The sequence below is a fragment of the Tenebrio molitor genome, chromosome 6 (assembly GCF_963966145.1).
Source record: "Tenebrio molitor chromosome 6, icTenMoli1.1, whole genome shotgun sequence".
Classification (NCBI taxonomy): Eukaryota; Metazoa; Arthropoda; class Insecta; order Coleoptera; family Tenebrionidae; genus Tenebrio; species Tenebrio molitor.
In genome coordinates, this window is record NC_091051.1 from 6,493,860 (window position 1) to 6,518,764 (window position 24,905).

General features: G+C 33.7%; 2 protein-coding genes across 2 annotated transcripts; one reads left to right on the forward strand and one right to left on the reverse strand.

Annotated features, from left to right (window-relative positions):
* Window positions 1–4,119: 4,119 nt before the first annotated feature.
* LOC138132915 (striatin-interacting protein 1-like) lies at window positions 4,120–11,690 on the forward strand. The gene is made up of 2 exons (XM_069050635.1): window positions 4,120–4,243; window positions 9,247–11,690. Exons 1-2 carry the CDS (start codon window positions 4,125–4,127, stop codon window positions 11,450–11,452), a joined length of 2,325 nt encoding a protein of 774 aa, XP_068906736.1. The 5' UTR covers window positions 4,120–4,124; the 3' UTR covers window positions 11,453–11,690.
* LOC138132916 (persulfide dioxygenase ETHE1, mitochondrial) lies at window positions 11,465–24,703 on the reverse strand. Its single transcript, XM_069050636.1, has 5 exons — window positions 24,252–24,703; window positions 24,040–24,184; window positions 22,514–22,725; window positions 17,366–17,636; window positions 11,465–12,195 (listed from the first exon to the last, which is right to left on the reverse strand). The coding sequence occupies exons 1-5, from the start codon at window positions 24,378–24,380 to the stop codon at window positions 12,140–12,142; spliced, it is 813 nt and encodes a 270-aa protein (XP_068906737.1). The 5' UTR covers window positions 24,381–24,703; the 3' UTR covers window positions 11,465–12,139.
* Window positions 24,704–24,905: the final 202 nt, after the last annotated feature.

Consider the following 24,905-nt stretch of genomic DNA (forward strand, 5'->3'; position numbering starts at 1 on the left):
GTGTCTGCGCATGTGCAGTGTTAGTCATCACTTGATCTCTTATCTCATCTCCAACGCAGGTACCTGGGTGAGATGGATAGAGCCGCTGGAGAAACGGAGGAAGGTAAATGTCTAGACTCCAAGAGTCGAAGCACTTTAGAATAGAAGACGGAGTCGGGACTAGGACACTAATGACGTGCCCGTGCAATGACACTCATTATTGCCACACCAATTCTGAATCCTAGGCAAAAATTTCATCGCCACTAATTTTTAAGTGGTCTCAGCTCGGGTGCTATTACGAGGCTGAATGATTTATAACCGTGGCGCAGATTAAATTTGCAGGCAGGCGCTAATTATTGTGGCAAAAAGAAGTCCTTCGTCCTTCGTCCAATCGTTTTCGGGGGATGTAAGTGGGCTGCAGCAATTTTATTAATTTCAGAATTAGCTTCAGTAGGTTTCGCAGTGGCTGTAACCCATTCGGCACCAAATTCATTGGTCCCCAGTGTTCGAGTGTTGGAAGTGAGGTCGTGTGGTGGTTCCTAAGGGCCGGAGGAAAGCGCACAAGGAAGAATATTTCTAGAACGGAGTGGCTAAAAATAAAACAGGCGGATTAAAAATGTACGGTGTGTGTTATATAAATACCTTTGTGAAAAACTGAAAAATGCAGGACATAATAGAAAAGCTGACAAAAGTTTGGAAAGCTCAAAACGAGGATTTAAGAGTTTCCCTTCGCACAACAGATAAACCATTCTTAGTCGGCAACCTGGAAAATCTTTATGCTGTTTTCCACGTTGCGAACTTCTGTTCTTGTTGCAATCAAATCTAACAAAGAGAGATGTGCAACAGTTGTACGAGAGTAACATGACACGTGCATGACTTGACGTGTTCAGATTTTTTAACATGTGCTAAACATCTAATCCAGAAATAAAGAGCAGTTCAAGTTGTGGCAGAGAAATTTGCAAACCGGGGCACTTACTTTGCACTTTATAACTTATACCATCCACTCTGCATTATTCTGTACGATACAGTTATTTCGTCTGGTCATTTTCACCAACACTAGATGAAGTTTGTTGAATTTGCGGATTTAAATTTCGATAAAATTTAACTCGAATTATTAAAATTACGACGCGTCAGTAGATAAATTGAAAATACATTATTGGTGCGTTTGTGTTTTACATTTTTTACTATTACATATTTGGTCAGCGTTCAATAAAAGCGCTGTACACACTGACAATACAAAAAATGTAATTGTTAAATGTTCCACTGTTTAATAAAATTGGTGGTAAAGTTTTGTTATTATTTCGTTTCATTTTTATCGATCGTACAGAAAAAAAAATCATTCATATGGAAAGCTGATATAACTCAAGTGGCAGTATTATCAAGTGAAAAAGAAAAGAATTGGGAAAACATTGTTGGTGTTTATCACAACATTGGTAAAAGAGACATTTTCTTCGTCTTTATAGAAAAATATATTACATTTTTTGATAAAAAATTCTTTTTTGAAATAGCTTTCGGTAAATAATTCTACACATTAAGCTTAGAAAATTGGAAAACAATGAAAATACATTACATATACATGTCCAGCCAGCTTTTACGGAGCTGCAGTCTTTTTTGCAGAGGGAGGGGAGAGGAGTGAACAAAACGAACACGATTAGCCCGTGAACGAAAGTGGGTGAATTTCGGGATCGAACGTTGGATGAATGGAACCAGCTCATTGGCCGACCAATGAATTTGGCCGACCAATGAGCGGGCAGACGGCAGAGAACAATGAACAAGAATGATGCCCCAGTATCACTACATCCTTATCTAAAAATCAAGAATTAGAATATTTTAAGATGTTTCATTTCACTGCAACGTTGCTTTTCAGAGTTTACGTCAAAAACATTGAGTAACTGAGAATTCACTAAATTGTAAGAATTTAAAAATAATATTCTGTGCAAAAAACAGAGAATTCTTGTCAAGTCATTAAAAACTTTTACTTCGAGTTTTACAACAATCATTCTAAAGCCTCACAGTCCCATGTCAGTTTAGTATACGAAAACGTATGACGCAACTTTACTTTATTACACATACCCGCAGACTAATATTCAGATAACTTAATTTTGAATTTACGAATTACAGTGCTATTGGCTTCTAACTACAATATAATAGCACTGTCTAATGTTTGTAACTGTGACTCATTCATATAGGAACCATTTTTGATTATTATTAATCTTTGTTTTGCTCAGTTGCAAATGAACTAACTATTACTAGGATGGTAGACCAATCAAACTAAGTAAACAACGCTGCCGGTTAATTTTTTAGGTAGAATGCAGTGTTTTGGCACGACCTATAAATTGGTGGTGTTATTTTGATTTAGCTAAAACAGTAAACCAAACATAATTATTTTCCATGTGAAACTTATTGAACACTACCATAAAATTAAAAATAATTACTGATTAGGTATTCATTTGATTTTCGGAACAATTCCGTTGCAAAAAATAAACAAGTATTGTAACCCACTTTTTTGTTTGTTTACAGAATAAAATAACTGGTTTAGACATTTTATTGCACATAAAATAGTAACAATTTTATGGTGGCAATACAGTTAATTTAGGTGTGCCGTAAAATAAATATGTAAATACAAATCGAAAATAATGCAGAAGTGTTCAGAGGTTGCAAATTAAGCCAGATTTTTTAAATAATTTTAAACGTTGACTGCTTTTAATGAACCACCGAAGTATAATTTTGAAAGAATTTTTTGCCAAAACAGTGGAGTTTTTTGATGAAGTTCAGAACATAATCTCGTTAGACTTAAATTTGTTCCTAACAATTAACAATACAATTTTTTTCCATCGATGTGTAATTTTAACAAAAGAAAATGAATTTCTGAAAACTTCATAGACGTTAATGTCTAAACAAAACTACCTTTATTGTTAATATAATTAAGAGTTTATTTTAACCTTAGACAATCAATAATAATTATAACATAATAGGCCAGTTTATAGAAAGAGAATTAAATATTTAATTCGAATTAAATTTTAATGCGCGATTAACCCATCAATCCGAAACTTCGGTTGGTTCAATCTGATCACGTGTTCAGTTAATCTCGCATTTGATTACGATTAACTTAATTTCGCTTCTGTAAACTGGCCCAATGTGTATCGTTTTTAAATGTTTTTGTTCATTTTGAAGATTTTACTGTTCAATTTGTTTATAAGAATTAGTTTCTAATTATTCTGTAAATGATTATGTATATGTTTTTATCACCTTACCATCGAAGTTACAACACTGTCCATACATTTTAATAAATAATATGTATTTAAGTTTTAGAATATGTCGTAATGTAACATTGCATTGCAAACAAGGCAACGCACCAAATTTGGTAATGTGTATTTTTATTTTTAGTAAGTTCTCCAATTATAATCAAAGAAAAAGTTTTATTTACATATTTATTTGAACCTACCATCAGTACTCTTCACGACTAAAAAATTCATTTCAATATTCTAAATAGTCAAAAACAAATAAATTTTACTGTAATTCATCATTACTGTGATAATTGTCAATAACAACAACTTAAATACTTAGAGTTACAAAAAAGTAAAGTAACAGGCAGAATTTTTGTTTTGTTTGAGGAATTAATTTTTTATGAAGAAAGAAAATATTGCAACAATTATTAAACCAAACTGTTCCACTACCGCCAGCAGCGCTCCCTATCGGCGAAACTACTCTCACTCATGTTATGAAGCTTGCGGCACATTCAACTAAGCGACCAACGCCTACTACGATGGTACAATCATTTATAATGACCCTGTATTATTAAACATAATCAAACTTTATTCCCAATAATAAATCAAAATGTCGCTAGAATAACAATTACAAACTTTAATCACCACCTCCGAAATGCTTTTAAGACAGTTTTATCACTTTTATTAGAATTTACTCCAATCTGTAATCTGGAATGTCGTGGAAGTTCTAAAGAAAAACCAATAACTGTCTATTATTTTAAAATCTGAACAGGGAGGAAAACATCAGACACAATTTAATTAATAAAAATTTAAAACATTTTTACAATCGTGTCCTGCACTGTTGATAAATTTTTTTCGGCGTTTCTCTGATAAACTCTTCGTTTCTTGTAATGTTTCTTTTGAATACAAATACCGCAGATGTCCACGAATGCTGAAAATAAGTACAATACACCCCAATTAATTGTTTTCTGTGTTTCTTGTGTACGTATTAATTGTTCGTGTGTTTGCATATACATAATTTTGTTTTACGTTAAAAGGTAAGTGAATGGTATTTTATTAGCACTTATTTAAGAAATAGTTGTAAAAAAATATTACAAATTATATTACTAACATGATGAAAATCAAAACTCGTCTTGTGTATGTTAACTATTATATTCAGTATTATATATTTATGTATTAGTTAACAGTTAACAAATTAGTTTTGCAATATTGAATTATATAATTTCTCAATTTTAAGAATAGTAAGTTTAGTTAGAATTCTTAAAGAAGTTATATGATTTAACAATATAAATTTATTGGGGTAAACAGGGACATGATCGACGTTCTTTCTATGTTGCCGTTTTAGACGGATTAAAAATATTTTTTTTGCTTTGAAGTTAATACGTATTTCAGGTATTCTGTACCACGCTCCATATTGATTTTGCTGATCATATAATAATATCAAAATATATAACAAGCGCGATATTAGGTCCAAAAGACACATTTTACATTATTCAAATTTATGATTTATTCATCTCAACAATTAAGTAATTTCAAAAAAGCAGTGCAGAGTAGTCGAAATCACTAATTTAGACGATGATTATTAATTAAGTAAATAATCGGTTTAAACTAATTAAAGCAATGTTTAGTAAATAGCAAAATGTAGGAGCAAAGCATACAGAGAATAAAATATGAAATTTCCAGGTAGATTAATTAGGTTATCAAAGGATGCTAATTTAATTGACGAAACTCGTCGATGTTTGCTGAATTTGTGGCATACCCCAGCATTTTATTATTTCCACTACAATTTATTAAACGCGAACGTCACAAAATAGATGCTGGAAACTGATTAAAAAAATCATTACTAGAGCTGGTAAATTTTAAAAATAATGATTTAAACACAAACGAATTAATTTAATAATTCTCGTAAAATGTTTTTCTCGTTTTATTTGCGCAACACGTTTAATAATTTTGTTAGTATAATTTATATCAACAAACCTTAATAACTTTCGCGTTTAATTTGTATTGGGCGGCTCTTTGCCATTTTAACAACCACAGCAATTAATCGTCTAAAATAGACACAGTGATATTTAAATATCACGACAAATAAGGACAAATCGAACTAATCTTTCGTGCTTGAATAGGTCAAACGAGAATAGTTGCATATTAACATTTTCTGTCAGATAAAATGACCCACGCAGTGTCAGAGGCAGATATGCAGGAGCAGGAACGAGGAGAGAAAAAATTGCAGAGATGCAAGTAATAACAAGATTTTGCACAGATGTTTTTAACAATGTAGACAGTTGTGTAGATTTTTGTATTTAGTTATTGGGTCCCAACAACGAAGCTGCTTTGATTTGAGGATCTGGAGAAAGCTCAGGACAATAAAAAAATGTATATTTGGCAAGAGCAGTGATGTTTTTCAAGAAGTGTGGGTTAATATCCATAAAAGTAAGAAAGGAGAATTTTGACTCACCCAGAAACATACAAGCAATCTCGTCTACGAAGTTAACGAAGGGCGAGATTGCCGAATTTGTTTTTATATGTGGGAAACCCAAAGGATGATCGTAAATCGCAACCGAAAATGAATCGTTGACGAAGACGGGGACCAAAAAGATAGAACCGAATTTATGTGTGACGGTAAAATTTTCAGTTTCCTCTATCGTTCCCGAAATTTACGGCATAATAATTACTCCAACCCGACCGTAAAAAATAATAAATCTAATCGAACAGCGATAAAAAAAAATGTAAGTGCAGCAGACAAACGTTTTAGGCTTGGTCGTCGGTTCGTTTTGCCCTTTTATGTGTCGGACAAAAAGAGCAAGCAAGTGTGAATATGACGTTGAATTCTTCTATAATGGCGAAATTCTGAACATTCTTGCCGCTTTCTTGTGAATACGCAAAACGATTGGTCAATTTCGAATAAATAAAATCCCCAGTAAAAATTTTAATGGAGTCGAACAAGTGCTCGGCGACTCTATGAAACGGAAATAACGCCACCTTCTTAAGGCAGCGTTAACGGTAACAGTATTGATTGGTCTTTCTGCCACATTTCTTTTTTAAACCCCAATTAACACGCAAAAATCGAGGAGGACGCATTTTCACATATCCACCGAAGATTCTGTTGTAACTCCTTCGTACGGATTAATTAAGTCCAATTAGGAATTTAAATTGGAATTATTTTCGGAGCGTTTAGCCTCGAAGCTGCTAATTACTAGCATTTGCTATTTTAATTTGGGAAATTTATTAGGGCTCTCGGCAAAAGTAAACTCCGACTGAGTGAGGTTATTGTGTTACAAACTCCCGATCTTCGTATAATTACAATAATAATCGTAGCGACATTATTTGGTTGAAAGTTTATTGGTCTACTTAGTTATGCAATAACCGTAGTAGAACGAACAATAAAATTTTGCATAAGACCGTCCCACCATAAGCTTTCAAGTCTCGTCTGTTTGGAATGGCATCTAGAGGAGGAATCGCGCTAGGCCATGGTCGACGCCGCGACGCCCGTTTCACTTCGTGATAGTACGAACGACGTTGCCATGCGACGCGACATCGATCCGTCGATATGACGACTACACTGAAGCTACTACAGCCATTGCGTCGTCGTTTCAAAATCGCCATTTTGCTCTATCATTATTCCAACATGACCACCAATGTGACGTCATCACTACAGATTGACACTTTTCTCGACCTGTCAAGTTGAAATGTCCCAGCGGAGACACCGACCTAGCTTGTATCTTCCAGCTCGGACACGTCATCGCCGACACGAAATGAGATTCTCGATCAAATTTGTTATTCTTTATGTCATCAAGAATATAATGTGACGTAAATAGTACAATATTTCACTGCTGTGTACATTCATTTTTTAAAATGGTCCAACCGTAGGTCTTTTTTGATGTATTTTGGAAGTATTTATCATCCATCAAAGTCAGCGAAAGGATACTTTTTAAGTCCCTTTTCAATTCTTCATTCTTGACTGATATACTTGTTTCAGTAGTTCTTTATTCCAGGATTTGCATGTCTGTCGAAAGCTCATTTTTTCATGTCCGCTGACATGCTTACAATGCATTAGATTTAAACCAGATACTGTATGACAAAAAAAAAAAATAATCAATAGGAAAAAAAATCGATTCCTGGATTAATTCGTACGGCGTCCATTGTCCAATTAATTTTTGGTTAAGATGCGCTACTAACAGCTACTAACTTTCAGTTCAAGTTTCTGTCATACTACATAAAATAAAAGTAATTTTGTTCATGGAATTGAATCTTTTTGATTCTTTTAGACTAGAGGAATAAACAGACAAAAAAAAAACAAAATACAATACAAAAATCTGCTTACAAATCGTTTATGTAAATTAGGTTACGTCTAATTTTGACATGAGGCCAACATAACCACAAAATAGTTTTGTTTAATTAAAAATTCGACTTCAATGTTTTTAACAGTTCACGTCCACTTTTCTTTTAACAATTATAGGAGTTAATCCACGATTTGACTGTTGTTTCTTTAAAGTTAAAAAATGATTTTTTTTATTAAGTAGGACACACAAGTTGTTCAAGGCAGAGAAATTTTGACTAAATGAAACATGTAAAGACTGGTATGAGCATTGCTATAAGAAACAAAGAAGTCTTTTTCGTCCTAGTTACTTGGTAGAAGATTTAGAATGTTTTTGTGTTTATGATAAAGACATTTAAGTAACCAAATCATGAAAAAATATATACCTATTTGAGAGGTAAAAAATGGTAATTGTAGACTTAAATTTTGCAGTATTTACGATTACGAATAATTCTCACATTCTATCGAAAACATATTCATTATACCGAATGTTCCTCTACCAGGGCGTGGTTTTCTCTTTCTTTTACAAACGCAGGTCGCCTTTGATATTTCCTGATATTTCGTTCAGATTTATAACCTAACTTTTAACACCATTTAATATACTAATTTAAAATAAATACCATTATGTAGTTTAACAAAACTGTTGATGGTTAATTCAAAAAGGAGATGTTTTCTGCAAAATAAATCATTCACATCACTGCTGTTTGCTGAATAAATGATGTTTGACAACTATGATTTGACAGCTGATGAGCTGCGCTATACGTTACCGAAAGTGAAAGCACCAAACCAATTGACCACACATTTTTTCTTAATAAATTATTATTTATGAGTTACAAAGTCAATCAAAACTGAAACGGGACAAATATTTTATAATGTAATAATTAACATAATAATATTATTTAACCGATGTCAGTTCTCGCTGAGGAAATCACTTCAAGTGCAAGATTTTTTTTTACAAGTAAATGACAGTTTTCTGCTATCGAGCTATCGCGTTACATATAATTGAAAACCAGAGTAATTGTTGTCAACTGGTTCGTTTAACAAGCTTCTCTATAATTATAATCTGATCCTAGGTACTCATTTAAAGTATTCGAACCGGGCACATTACACAATCAAAATAATTGAAACCTTCTCGTGTTTCGAATTCAGACAAGGTAAAATTGATGCAACCCTCTGGAAGTCTAATAAAAAGAACTAACTGAGTAGAAAGGCAAGCAGAGCTTGATAAAAAATTTACATGCGAGTTAAAATTATCTCAATTGACTTAAGGTTTAAGCTTTTGGGTTCAGGTTTTCGACGAATTAATAAACTAAGTAAATGCTTCAATATTCAAGTGATACATTAACGCACTTGCTACGTAAGCCGAAGCAGCTTCTCGTAATTACGTTAGCTTGGAATGAACTCTGGAAATTACTAAACCTTGATAAATATTTACTTACAATTTTCATCATGAAAGTATTATTATTTCACGAAAATCAAACAGCTAAGATGGATTATATAAAGAATTTATGTAGAAGAATTTCATAATAGGTACTATTTTGTAGGTAGGTATAAGAACATATAGGTGTTAAAACTAAAAAAAAAAACAGGAAACAGTGAAATGATTTATTTAGATTTAGATTATTATTAAATAAAAATAAAGTAGATAGTTGATAAGAAAAATTGCAATTGTTGCTTCAAAATATACACTTTTTCGTCTCTTAATTTTTTTTTTTGCAATTTCAGAATGAATCCCCCACCAGAACGTCCTAGAGGTATGAGCTATCCATACGAGTTTAAATGCTTGATTAGTCAATTGAAGTCAACGAAAACTCAAGAATTTATAAACGAATACACCAAAGATTCCGCTAAATTACCATCAGAAAATGTTACAGAATACAAATATACCGACGCAGAAGACATGCTAACAGAATTGTGCGAACTGTACAGTTATGGTGAAGAAAGTACTTACAAATCAAACTCTGAAGCTTTCGAAGCAGTAATAAAGAAACTGGGCTTACCAAGGAGTTGGAAACTGTTGTCAGATGCAGAGAAGATGAGTATCTTAATGTCATTGGCAAACGATCTGGACCACAGGAATGTTCGCGTAAGAATGCGCGCCTCAGAAGGTATTTTGTACATTGCCCAAGGTTGCTGGGCTGATCTTGTTGATACTGAAGAACACGCAGAAAGCATAGGGTTTAACGGAATCCTGCTGTATCATTTTGGTATTTTTACTAGTTTTGTTGACTTACTCAAAATAGAAGTTGCTAATTTCCACAACAAGAAAGAATTAAGCGAAAATAATTCGAGGAATCTCAGAATCATCCTAAACGTATTGTACACCATCACCGAAGTAATCAGGAAAGAAAAGAACAATATTTGCAGTGAGTACACACACCACGTGGAATCTTTCTGTACAGAAATGTTGTTCAACGACGAGTCGCTGATCACAATACTGTTTGACATGTTGGTCAGATTCTGTGACTGTCACACTTATTCTTATCATTTTCCCTTAAAAAAAGTACTTTTGTTGTTGTGGAAGTTGCTTCTCATCGCGCTTGGGGGTCTAAGTGAATTGGAAGAAACGAAAAAAGAAATACGAATGGACAATGGTTTACCACCGGAGCATGATTCTTCCGAGGAGCAACAACCTGACCCAAATCGTTTCTTGGATGTTATCAATTTAATTGACCTGATCGGGGAATCGTCCCAAAGGGGGAGAGTTAAGAAAAGACCAAAGGTGCGACAAGAAGAGCACAACAAATTCTTGAGGAACGCTAGACTAAGATTCGAAGATTCAAATGTCAAAGATGATGACACAGATGTAGTTGGACTGCCAGCTCCGATTTGTAGCAGTATTGAAATAATTAAAAAACACCTATATACACCTCTCGGACAAAGACATGTCGAAAGAGAAAAATTAGTGAGGAGCCATCCGGATACTCATCCTGACGAAATCGAGCTAACACCAGCCGAATTGATTTACGAAATGCTGTTCCCAAACTTCAACGAGTACATGGTCAGCTTGCTGAAAGTGGTACTTTGGTGCGGTAAGTTCCGGACGGAAAGACTCTTTTCCGGCCGACCTCCTATCTCTGGACTGGCACCAGAAGCAGACCCCAACTCCAGAATCCTCTACTCTGTTGTGCTCTACATCGACCTGTTCAGACACAACGAAATCATCCTAAAAGCAGTCTCCGCCATTCTTCTCCTTCTCCTAAAGCACCTAAAGCTCAACAACGTCTACCAGTTCGAATACATGTCGCAGTGCCTTGTCACAAACAACGTCCTCACGATCTTGATGGCATTCTTCAAACAAAACATCGCCGGCTTCGTCACCACCCTCAACGAAATCCCAGCTCTAAATTTTACCGAATGCGTAACCGGCACCAGCGAGATCAAAGCGGACTGCCTCAACCAAGTCTGCACCAGCACCGTCTCTTCCAGGAACATGTTTTTCTGCATCAACTTCTTGAGGGTGTTGAACAAACTGGTGAAGTGGAAACCGGCCAGGATTGAACACTTGGAGTCGTTCAGAAATTCGAAAGCGATCTTGAATCGACTCGTCGAAATCAAACACGACACGATTAAACTGTACGCTCTGAAATTGCTCAAGATGCAGATGAAGTACACCAGGAAGAATTGGCGCAAACGTCATGTCCACTTGATCAACGAAATCTACAACAGGGTGCGGCTACACATGAACGATTCTTTTTTGACTTACGTGCCCCCCAAGATGACGAGGGACAAATTAGAAGATCATAAGGATGAAAACTTGTTGAGGAAGGATATTGCGGAATTTAACGAACGCCGATATGGGGATTTGGAGAAACAACAACATATAGACATTGATTTCTGCACGCGGAAGGTTGTAGAGACACAGTGGCTCTTGCCTTATTGTCTGAACAGAGCTCATCATGAACTGTTGACACAAGAGTTTTTGTGTTAACCAAACAACCAATTATAATCTGTGATATTTATTTCATCTAGTTTAGTACAAATTGTGACAATAAAAAATAACATATCACACTGTTTTATAATACAAATTATAATATATGTGATAATATATCATAATGATAATATTTAATATATTTTATGATAATAATTATAATACTCGTATATTATTATAAATTTAATATCTTAAGACAATATTTATTTGTAGTAATATTCCAAAGTTTATAAAGAAATTTGACAACGTAATAAATTTTATCAATAATAATTGCTTATTTCAATATCAACCTAATTATACACCATATATACGTAAAAAATAGAATCGTTGTTTGATCACAAAGGATGCAGCAAATGTTATGTGCGGCGTCCTTGATTTAAACAAATATTTTGACAATAAAATGAAATATTTTTACAATGGGCAAAATCAATCAGTACCGAAATAACTACGATTTTATTTATTTTTGATAAATCTATTCGCTTCCCGTTTAAAAAACACTGCCATTTAGGAATATTGTAAATTATGATAGATGTATTTTAGCGATCCAACTAGCGTTAATTCACTAAGAAAATTATTTTACTACAATTATCCGGCAGAAATAAATTACGTATCGACGTTAACTTAGCAGACAGTGATTAAACCTCCCCGTCGCCATTTATTAGGAACTGGGACTATGAACTTACACCACTATTCGGAGGGAATGTCGTAAAGACCACAAACTTTATTCGCAGGCAGAGCTTTATCTGAAACAAAGTACAAATGAGATGACAAAATGAGAAACATCAATACTAACAACGTCAAATATGGTGCATTTAAAAAATCAATCAGTCACAACCTCGTGCCATACCGAAGAGTTGCTTCACGTAAAACGAGACGATACACAATGATTGAGAAAAATGTAATCATTTTTTTAATTAAAAAACTGTTTGAAGAGATTGCCTCCATTAATTGAAGATCAAACATTGAAGCGAACGTGCAGAACTCGGCATTATTATTCAAATCGACCGCTAACTGACAATTACGTGGGTGTCATTGAATCAAGAAGATTTTAGCAAAATGCGCGGGTTTAATTTTTTTCATTCCATTGATTACGGTTGAATTTCGGTATATTTTAAAAGCTAATAAAAAGCAAATTAATACATGTGTTCAAAAAACTGTGTGGTCGTGTGGCCTGGTGCTTGCTTTTGTTTTTGTATGGCGTAGTTTCATCAGCTGTCAAATACGAGTATTTCGTGAAGAAGGAAGTGTAGGACGAAAGAGCAAAGTGGATAACCATTAATACGTATTTCAGAAAGGAAATAATGTAAAATGAACCGAAAACTTTTATTTGTCAATTATCGTAACAAATTTATCAACTAAAAAGACATCTACGTTTGGAAAAGACAGAGAAAACCACAGCTTCCTTAACCACAAATTTACTTGATCGCTCGTTACAAAATTAAAAAACTAATAAAAGATTAAATATACAGGGTGTATTAAAAATGGTGCATAATACTTATCTCACACGAATCTACTTTGAATACTAACCAAAAAAGTCTAATTCGAATTTGATCTTGAACGAACATTTTTTAAATTACATACTATTATTATCAAAAATGACATTAATAACAATGACATGAGCAGAGGGTTAACAGTAAATTGGTACTAGAGTTTTTTGCTTCTATTTCGTCGTAGAATCACGTGATGTAATATTATGCGCTATTTTTAATACACCCTGTATACAGATATGTTCTGTTAATATTTCGGATGCATTCGCAAGCAAGGAACTACAACACTGTTGACATTGATAAAAGCTAACGAATATAGTGTCACCGTTATTCATTCCTGGAAGTTTCAGGTTCAAGAGATAGTTCACGAGAACCTGACTGACTTGTTTTCATTTATTTTTCAACAGAATGTTTTACTGGATTTAAATGAATAACTTCAAACGCAGTTCACAAATTGAAATCTGAAGGTGATGAAAGCGGTAAGAGAGCTTTACCTTCAATAATCTTTATCTTTAATTAACAAAAAGTAATTTGCAACATTTAACTAGACGCATTTTCATCTGTAGGGCTGAATCGAATCCATTATAAATTATTTGATTACACTTTATACAGGCTGTTTTCGAAGTTGAGGCGTTCCTTGTAACACGAGGTACTAGACATTATTCTTAAGAATTTTAGCCTAAAACTTCTCAGTAAAATATTTGTATTAACCGAGATAATTGATTGTATATTTTTATAGTTTTCTAAAATGTTGAGTCCGGTCCTGTCTATTTCTCCGCTGTACTAGATTAATAAACTGACGTGGCCCAGAACAGTGTCTTTCCGGTAATCGCTCTGCGTACTCTTTGGACGCCGCAGCTGCATTCTGATAGTATTGCCCATACATTGGCAACATATCTGTGAACTCGTTATTTTCGTAATGATAAACCATTGCGACTAATTAGATAACAACTCTGACAGTATTTTTGATTAACGTCCGTGCATATTTGATTTTTTTGGTCAATTCTAATTTCTTACAAATCAGCGCACATTTGAGCAGGACCAGTTTCAAAATTTTCAAAAATTATTTATTGTATCTCCATTGCCGTACACATTTTACTAAGGTGATTTTGGCTAAAACTCTCTAGAACAACGCATACTATCACATGTTAAAAGGAACGCCTCAACTTCGACAACGCCCTGTATAAATCTGAAATCAGCGAGTCTTAGAAGCGAATTTAAGACTCACAATGGTCAAAGCAATTAGACACGCATGAGAAATTTTTCGGTGAAATGAAACGGTTTTCGTTCCTGCACTAGAATTTTTATTTTTGTTGCAGTATCGAAATCAGCTGTAAAAATAAACAGTGCAAAGCGAGAGTCCTTTGAGGTGTCCACATTAACGGAATTAAAATTTCATCAGCTGGCTCAGCCTAGGTTTGGGTTCGAGTGTTCGGTGTTGAGACCCAGTGCGGCATACTTTTGCTCTAATTTTTATGAAGCCCCTAAAAGGTCAGGTCTGTTCCAGAGGCACCGAATCCAGTTCCCCACCCGCTTATTACACGCTCGGCTAGATAGACAATATCCGAGCGGAAGTTTATCCAGTTTCATGGCCTAGACTATCGGTTGGCGCTCCTAATATCCTTCTGTAGCCGAAATTCGGGACCGTTTTGATGTATTAAAGTTTGTTATTGACAGCCAATGTGGCGATATGTAGAGAAACACGACACTATTGTGTTAACTTTAGAACATTGGGTATGTACGAAACCGGCGCATCCACCATATTTGGAAGTTTGTCAAAATCGATACTCCCGGCTTTAATGGTGTAATTTATAGTTTTGGCCGACTTGGCCTTAGTAGGTGTCTCGGATTTATCGCCATCTTCTTCAAATTACGATTGGTTAATCCAATCCGGATGAGGTTTTTACGCCCACTCGACAAATCTCGACAAACATAATGATTGACATAATCGCTATTCAAACAAAATGATATATTTTTAATAGCCTGTCAATCGCACTCCCCCGCTTTATATCCACCACCACATTTTAAAATACCGATTTTAACTTATTACGACCGCATCGACTTCTCTCATTTCATTTACCAACCGTGCAAAACACTACTTTTCCCAACGAATGATTCGACTAAAACACGCCAAATCACTCAACCATAAATTTTAACGGTAATACTTCAACCAAGTAACTACTTAAAATTTAACCTTAATTTAATTTTAGTTTTAACAGTTTGCTACATTCAAACTAGTCGTTGACATTTTCCACACTGTTACCGTAACTCGACTGTACTTAACCAAAGAGCTATTCTTTAACCTGTGATCTTTTATTTTTGACCTGTTAGGTGCCGACTCCGGCAAAATGACGAGTCTGCACAACAATCACATAGCAACCAAACTCGAGATTAAAAATAAACGGTTGTTCTGACACAAAAATAACCTTGTTTGTAATTCGACGAGATGACTTACAACGAAAGAAACAACTACCGAAATAAACTGGATTGTTGATCAATTAGAAATTAAAATTGCTTTGAAAGTCTTTGTAAAACATGTCGAATCCTGGAGTCGTCGCTGTTGCGAAGCTTCAACACAACGAACAAACAGTTTTTAATTAAAATTTCTCTGGCTGTAGTAATCCAAAAACCGTGATACAGTTATTCAAAATAAGAGTAACCCAATGAAAGTAAACAAAATATTCTGTTCCTGCGTAAACACTTGATGCATTTAAAAATAGCTCCGATGGTAGCGGCAATATTTACGAAAAAAGACGAAGGTAAAAAGTAATAAAAACCATATTTCCACCTAAAATAAAATTTTAGGAGAGCCATTCCAGAACTGACCGCAGTGTTATAAATTAAATACAGGCAAATTGTTGGCTGTTTGCGAGCATTTACGCAGTGGCAACGTGGCGTTCAATAAATCCAGACTTACCCCTATTACGTCAATCCACTTTTCATTACTTCTAAGTGCAATTCTGGAAAATTTCAAAAGTCACGACTAGATAATAACAATAAGTAATACCGATTTTCAAACATTTCAATATTCCCTCGTTTCATTCAAGCGAAAAATTGTTGCTGTAATGATGTATTGTTATTTTTCCGCCGTAAACTGCTTTTCACCTTCGCTTAATTATTTATAAGTGAATTTGAGTTAGGTCACCTTTGTGTACATGCGTGAAGCCTCCAAACATTCTAAATATATATGAACACATAAAGTAATATAAATTAGAACAGAGATAAATAATGCAAAAAGTGCCTACTTGAATCTACTGTCTTTATTATTTATGATAACGAGCGTTCAGATAAATGTGTGATCAAGGAGGTTGTAGTCTTCCCTTTTTTCCAAACGTAGGTCGTCATTTTAGTTGACACACAACCTCATTTTGATCATATTTTTATTTGTTGCGATAAATGACAAATTGAAGTTTTCTGTTCATTTTGTATTATTCTCCCAACTCTCAACGCTTTCTGAAATGCGTATTGATAATTATTAACCGTTCTTTCGTTCCACAATTCCTGTTTCACGAAACATTTGACAGCTGACGGAGCTACGCCATACGTAAACGGAAATAAAAGCAAGCACTAGGTTGCTTAACCACAAATCTTTTTGAACACATGTTACATTGTATATGACTATCGACAATGACAAAATTTGGGAACAAGCAGTATTGTAGTTGTTTTCTGTCAAAATAATTATCAAAATCAATTTTCAAAGAAGTGTACTAAAAGTCATTTAAAAAGTGTCATAAATTATCGAGCAAAAGCTGACAACACATGAATTTTGAAAAATTTAATTAACCGCTGGAATTTATTACCTAATTAATGGAAAATGGCGCTCCTTTCTGTCAGATTAATCAACTGGTTTGTTAAATTTACAAATATAAACATTATTTTATAATAACTATTATTCACATTTCTTGTGGAGCATACCATTTATTGAAGTTGCAAGTGGTGGCTAAAAATTACATTTCGTGAATTACGGTAGTTAAAATTTTCAAGAAAACCTGCCGTCACGAACGTTCGCATTGTCGCCACAAAAGGAAAATCGAAAATCGTGACACAAAGAAACATTTCCACAGTATGATTTATACAAAATAAATATCTGCACATGTGCTATTTATTTCACCTCATCAAAATTCAATTCAGCTATTAGTTAATAAAGTTATTTGACCATGAGAGCTGCACAGCGTTCAATTCCACAAACCTGCACGCAACATTTTTTCATAAATTGAATTTATATTCAAACAGTATTGAATTTCTGTTTGAGTCGTTTGGGGAATCGAGTCGAGTCTTTAAAAAAAAGATCGCATAATTTGACGAGGTGGAGTTGTGTTTAAACAAAGTTCCAAGGAGTTCGGCAAGTTCCTGCATTAATTTCAACAAAACATTTGAACCCTTTTAATCAAGCACTCAATTATTAAAACGACTTAAGTCGACTCACCTATTTGTGAGGGATAGGCCAAATTTAGATTGTCCATGATCTTGACGAACTCTTCTAGGTTTTTGGTGAGTCGAGGGTTGAGTCTCTTTTCTTCATCAACGCTGGTAACCGTCAGTCCCTTATAATCGTGGGCTGGAAACAGTCTCGTGTTGGGAGGCAGGGTGAATATCTTGTCGTGTACACTACGATACAAAGTTTCTGAATTTCCTTCTTGGAAATCTGTGCGTCCACATCCCCGTATCAACAGTGCGTCTCCAGTAAAAGCGATACCCTGAGTACAAAGGGTTTCATTAAAGCTGGCCATGCTCAAGGCAATTAAGCACCACGTTTATTATTGCCATCAATCTTGTTAAGCAGTCGGAGACAAGAGGCAAAGAAAAATGGAAGAGGAAAAGACTTGTTTGTTTGCAACTTTACACTCTTAATTATTTTTGTGCGGGACATAAATAAAGATTGTCGTAAAAACCGAAGAATGTTTCGTTAAAGGACGACCAATGTAGATGCGGAGCTCTAGGCTTTACAGATTTTCCTTAATAAACAAAGATTCTCATTTTAATATGAATTTTTCTCGTTCTAAATGATAAACATCGTGATCAACATTTATGGACTCATAAAAATTCAATCAGTTTCATCACGTCACTAAACTCGATGTTATAGAAAAATCCATTAGGTTTCAGGGTGAGGGCACAATGCATTGACCTATAAGACCTATAACTGCCAGCCGATTAAGGATTTAATTCGATCGACTGCAATTCGCATTAGTTTGATAATTGAATCAGAAATTTCCTCGCAATAGGTTATCGCCTAATACTCATAAATCTTATCATTACAACATTAGTCTAGATTTCAGCAAAATCGAAATCTAATCTGGTCTTAATCCGTGTCGTATCTTCAATTTCTTTTTATTGGGTCTAATCAATTTCACCGGCGCAAAAAATATCTAACAAATATATTTTATACTTTAAACGTTTGCAAACTTCTTTGAATGTTTCCTATTCAATTAACTGAAACTGTGTGAACGTAAATTCGAGTAGTAGACGCGTGTTCAAGAACCAGTCGAATACAACAATTGCAAAAATTAATTAAGCAAAATCCTTTAATGGTCTCAGTAATAACAATTAATCAGTTTTAATGCTCTGTTACATATGTAATCTACATGTCCTGGGATAATATCGATTGTAACTTCTAAGATCCAAACAGAAACTACTTCGAACAGGGTTTAATTAATTAGGATTCTACGTCAAAGATCAAAGATTATGATAATTATTGCAGTTAAAACAGTGCATGGAGAATCGGAATCGGTAATGGTAAATAAAGATGAACAGTTCTTTGTAATTATCCATTTAAATAAATGCAATTAACACTGAACGACTCATAAAATCGCTTGAAATCATTTTGCACATTATCACAGTCATGATTTGGCATTATTGTTTGAAATAATTGCACATTAGCAAGCAATAAAAAGATTTCATTAATGAAATAACTAGACGAGAATTGATGTAAATGTGAAGTTTGTGGAACCTCGTAGGGATTAAAGATTTCTTTCGGATAGTAATAACTAGCTATAGCAATTTCCTTTTTAATTTTCTTCCTCTGCGATATCATTGATTCCATATTTTGCACAATATTTTGCTGTGCAAAATAACTACATACTCGTACACTTACCTAATGTAATTTTTTAGAAATCGTGTGGTGTATGTTGCGTTCTGGAGAAAATTTAATCGAAGGTAAAAAACAAGACCTAATTTTTTTATCGGATAAAATTTTCAATTTTACGAAAACTTTTTGCATTGACAATTTTACAAGTTGAATTTGAGCATTTTTATTCTGGTTAGGGCGGAGAGCTTTAGCTTTGAATAAAAATACCCAAATATCAACGAGTAAAATTGTCTAAAAAAAAAATGTTTAAGTGAAAATTGGGAAGTTTATCAGATATAAAAAATTAGGTCGTGTTATTTTTGGCAAAATTAATTCCAGAATACAAAGTTTAACGTTAGGTAATTATTTATTTATAATACCGTTATTAAAAACACAATTATTAAAAACAATTTGAGAATCTGACAGGAGTAGCATGCAATTTTAATCACTTTTGACAGATGACAGACTAGTGGGATGTTTTTATTGCGATAAACATTTTTGATTGGATGAAAGCAAGCGCTCTGATTGTCTGAACACACACGTTTGATGTGCCATTGGTGGACATTAAAAGCTGGGACAAGATGACAATTGTATAAAGTCAAAAATTAGAAAAAAAATTTCGGTTAAATTTGGTTTTTTACGAAAAGGTTATAAAAATTATGACGGGGTGAATGACGTTTATTTGTCAAACCATCAAGTTAAAGTTCAGTTTGTTTCATACTGAATGATATTATTTGTTTTCCCAATTAAATAGTTGGTAATTAATCACTGAATGGGTTTTTTGGTGGTCAAAACAGGTAGGTAACAAAAAAACATTGAAACTCGATGGGGTAGGAGTTGATTGCAAAGATGTGATGTCATTGTGACAATAGTTAATCTGACAATTTGTGACAAAGCGGAAGTTTGATACACAATGAAAAATTTTTGGATGTCCCAGCTTTTAATGTCCACCGATGGTACGTGGGAATTAATCGAGATTAAATGAAGCAAAAATGTGTCAAATGGCAAAAACGTAATGTGTAAATATGAATTCAAAAGTATTGTTATATAAAACGTAATTATGTCTAATTAAACAATGTAAATGTAATTGCAGCAACTCTCAAAATTGCAAAAATGTGTTGAAGGTGCCTGAAAGTTGGCAATACTGTATACATTTAGAAGAAGAATATGTTGAATATTCGTTACTATTACTTTGTTAATTTATTGCTCCAATAAATGTCTTTAGTAAAAGTTGTGTTTTTTTTGCACCTTCCTCGTATCCATCATAATTTAACTTATTTCTTCGTCAAATTAACTGGACCATCAGGATAACTTTTAAATAATTCCCTCAAGACCCACTAGTTTCAATTAGACTTGAAAATGGATTTCCTATTTTTTGGGCAACATTCGCATTAATAAAACAACCGACTAAACTATTCCCTAATTTCACAATCAAATTCTTCCGATAGATTCGTTTCGAATAAAATTTCAATTATTCTATTTTTAAGCAGCACAGACTGAAGTTTTCGAGTCATGAAATATGAATTTAAACAAACCAAGAAAGATGAACTTGCCAACATCACTTGGAAGGGGAGCATCATAAATGAAATACAAACCCTTGAACCAGTATTACACAAAAGAATTCTCATTTGATTCATATTCATGCCACTGACATGTATCAGTGTAAGCTTCTTTTGTTTAAAACATTTGGCAAACAACAAATTTTAGAGACGAATTGAGGTATAAACAGAAATTATACTTAATATGATAAATTCTACTTTATTTATAAACGATAATTTTCCCTTAGGTTTTATAAGTATAAGTAGAAGACCCAGTTAAAAACTTGTATTATAGGCAAAGAAGTTTTTACGTCAATTATTAAAAAAAAAACTTTATCTTCGTAGCTATTAAATTATTCAAATGCTTATAGTAAAACGAAACATTCTATTTTAACTCACGTTATCTTAACGCAGGATGTTTTTGTAATTTCCATTGCATAATATTGCATGTTCAACTCATATTGCTATATTTTATTAAAGTTCCGTAGTTGTATGGTCATGCAAAACTTATTGTCATTAAAATACACACTTTATTTACATTGTAACAATTTTATTGTCTACAAAATGCAAGAATTAAATATTAAAATTTAAAGAGAAAATATTGTCTGAGACGTACAAATTCGAATAGAAGACGTACAAATTCAAATAGAAAAACATTATTCTTTGGTTTTTGTTTGCTGTTGTTCATCCAAGCCGCTAAAGTCATTATTTCACCATTCGTTGCTTATTTTACATTTGCAGTGCAACATTTCATGGTAAAAAGGACAACAACAAAATTAATACAAATCGAGTACACGTGATGATAAAATTATTCTGATGTTCATGGACATGTTGGTGTAAATAATAAATTATTTCAGGTAAGTAGAGTTGGTGCAATATTAATTAAGCTCCAGATTAACCACGTACGTACACTTATTCCCTAACAAGCAAATATGGCGTTGTAAAATTAAGCTCAACTAAATTCAGGATGTATGTTTATTGTACTTGCATCAAAGAAAGATTATAAATGACGATGATATTGATTGAGTTGTATTGAAAGTATTGAGTGACGATTGGTTAAAAAAAGGGTGACAGTTCGTTTTAGGGCTACGTAGATATCATTGTTATGTAAAAGTTTGGATTTTTGATTATGAGATCGAGATTTCACAGTTGGTGCCAGAGGCGTCCGGCACACAGTAGCAAAGAAACGAAAAGAGTTCCCGATTTAGACGTTTCCGCAGTCTTTCAGGATTCCATTCAAGACGAAAGAATAACTCAACCGATAAGCTGCACCTTCACATTCAACAATATATAAAATATGTATCACACCTAATCTCACATTCCCCTTTGAATAAGTTACATACAGTAAGAAAACACACCAACGATTCCTAGATGAGGAATTTTATTTATCGCCAATATTTCAGTAAGATTGTTGCAAAGCTACAAACAGAAAGATTGGATCATGTGAAAATCGTAAAATGCAATTAAAAACATCGCTGCACAGGAAAATTATTTTGTCGAGTGTAATTTAGTAGTGTTTAAAGAGCCACACGTGAAAGCTTTCTCTGGTAAGCTTCACACGAAAAGTGCTGTTCTGTACGCAAATCCCTCTCAAAATGTGTCCACAGCCCGTGCACATCGAAAATAAGGTCAAGTGTCAGCTCTGAATGTACAAAGAATGACAAGAGTCTAGTTCTTGAAATGAAGAGCTTTTTTTTAATGAATTGATAAGTTAATTTAAAGAATATGTACTTAATACATATTCAGTTTAAATAATTCTAATAAACAATTTCGGGAAAATATGTCGAAAATTTGCTAACAAAGGGCAGGAAAGGGGTGAATTCAATGCGCACTGAACTCCTCCGCACCATAGGAATTTCAACAAAAATTTAATTATGCCTCCGCTGCAATAAAACTCTGATCCCCTTTGCCGTTTTTTTTAGTTGGGAAAGTTTCCGATGCAAATAAAAAAGTAATTAAACAGATGCCTTACCTGTTCGTCACTATAGAAAGAGCAACAGCCATTAGTGTGACCAGGAGTAGATAAGACCTTCAAACGATGATTGCCGAATGTTATGAAATCATTTTCATCGATAAGTACGTCAGCTTGTGCTCCACTTTGCCGAGATATAACGCTTTTACAACCGGAAAGTTTCTTTAAGTATCCTGTCCCAGTGATGTGATCGGCGTGCATATGAGTGTTGACTACAATAATAAAAATTCTGTTGTAATTTCTACAAGTCTTGAGTTTATCGTAAAAATTGATTGTTGGTCTCATAACAATGAAAACTCACGTAATTTGATTACTTCATTAATATTTTATAAGTTGCCAAGAATGGTAATCTCGTGATGAAGAAAAGAACAAGCAAAACTTTTCAGTCGCTCAGAAGGGATTCGATGAGAAACAAGAAAATGCTTACGAGCTCTCAAATATAAATTTTTTATCGATTTAATCACGACAAGTAAATTTCATTACAAATTTTAATTGATTCGGAATGAACGTCATTGTGTTTTTATTTCAACATAATTATTTACACTAACTTAGTTGCACAACAAAGTTTCTAGTGGTGTAATATTTTATTGGTCTTCAGTTTTGCTAAACAATATTCACAGTTCTCATCTATAAAGTGGATTAAAATGAAAATTAAGCAAACGAGTTGCAATATTTAACAATTTTCTCAACGTAAAGTTAGAATGAAAAAAAAAAGTTCTGTTTTGTAATTTTATTTTAGAATTTACAAGTTTTTAAATTCATCGTGCTGTAATATTATTATAGTTATTTACACAATTAGTGGGATAAAAGCAATATTACAGGACTCGAGTGTGAAGATTGCAGATGACGAGGGCGTTAGCCCGAGTTCATCTGTAATCACACGAGTTTCCTGTAATATGCTTTAGCCCACGTGTTATGTACAAAATTTTATCTAAGACCGCCCCGAATTAAAAAAAAAGGTAAATCTTATTTATTTCCGCCAGTTTCATTACACCACTCAGTGGAATAATAACTTACTTATCCCACTGAGTGGGGTAATGAAGCTCACTTATCCCACTGAGTGGAGTAATGAAATGCGTCCGGTAATGAAGTTCCTTATTCCACTCAAATGAGTGGGATAAGTGTCATTTATCCCACGGGATTAGATAAAAACTTTTAATTTGTTTGTTGATAGTCCTGTATAAAAAATGATAAAAAATGAACTCCGTATTTTCAAGTTTTTATTTGTGCACAAAATAATCAAATTTCAGTTTCACGTGTTTCCTCATTTTATTATTCACTGATTCGATCAACTGAACCAATTAAACAATTATAAAGGATTTGAGATAACACAATGTGCAACTAACGGAAATAATTCAGTAATTTGCATTTCAAGTTATCGATTCCCCATTATCGTTTCTTGGAATGTGCACATTTTCCACAAATGCGTCAACCATAAGTTGTGCACAACTGCATGATTTGACGGTTGTAGTAGTAGAACAGAATTTCTTTCATTTTAAAGCAGAATCGGTACAAAAAGGCTTTACCTGCATAAACCAATTTCAAATTCAAATCCTTTGTGAGTTGAAAGTCGCGCTTGGCAAGTTCTACAACAGGGTCGATAAGTATGCATTCTGCGCTGTCAGCATCACCCAACAAGTAAGTGTATGTGCAACTGGTCGCATCGAACAACTAAATAAACAAAATAATAGTAATGACAAACATTGCAACGTGCTCCCATATGTAAAGAATATCTTACCTGTCTGAAAATGAAATTTTCTGTGAAAGACTTGTAATGTACTACAGAGCTCATCTTGTTCCTCAACAGCAGAAGAGTATTCCTACTATTGATCAATTTGCCGGTTAAATTTAGTACTTCCACCAACATTTTATCGACCAATGACGTAAATTACCGCAAACAATGACGAAGAATGTTCTTTTGAAGGTATATAATTATAATTAATGATATTTGGAATGTTAGTACAACCAGCAGGTTGGTAGATGGCGGTACTTGCTTTTGATCTTAGGATCTTACTTACTGAACAGGATGTTCTTAATTTGTTGCCCTCGATTGTAAAATTTACTTCATTCACTTTAATAACTCACCAAAGATATCATTACCTTGATATTGTGGAGTTTAAAAACAGTTTATTATCTAATAGCAATCTGTTGATAGGATAAAAAAATATATTGCTTAATGGACTTTCTATTGGAAGAGATTAGGCTTGTTTACGTTCTCTCCATGATTCAATATTTGTTTAACAATAATTCATAGTTAGTTAAAATCGTATACAGATCTCTGTATTACTGGTTCACTATCTCATATTTGCTCTAAGAATTACAATAATTTTAAATTTGATTGTATGTATTAGTTATGGAGCTAAAATATCCTCATGATTAAATTTCCATCAAA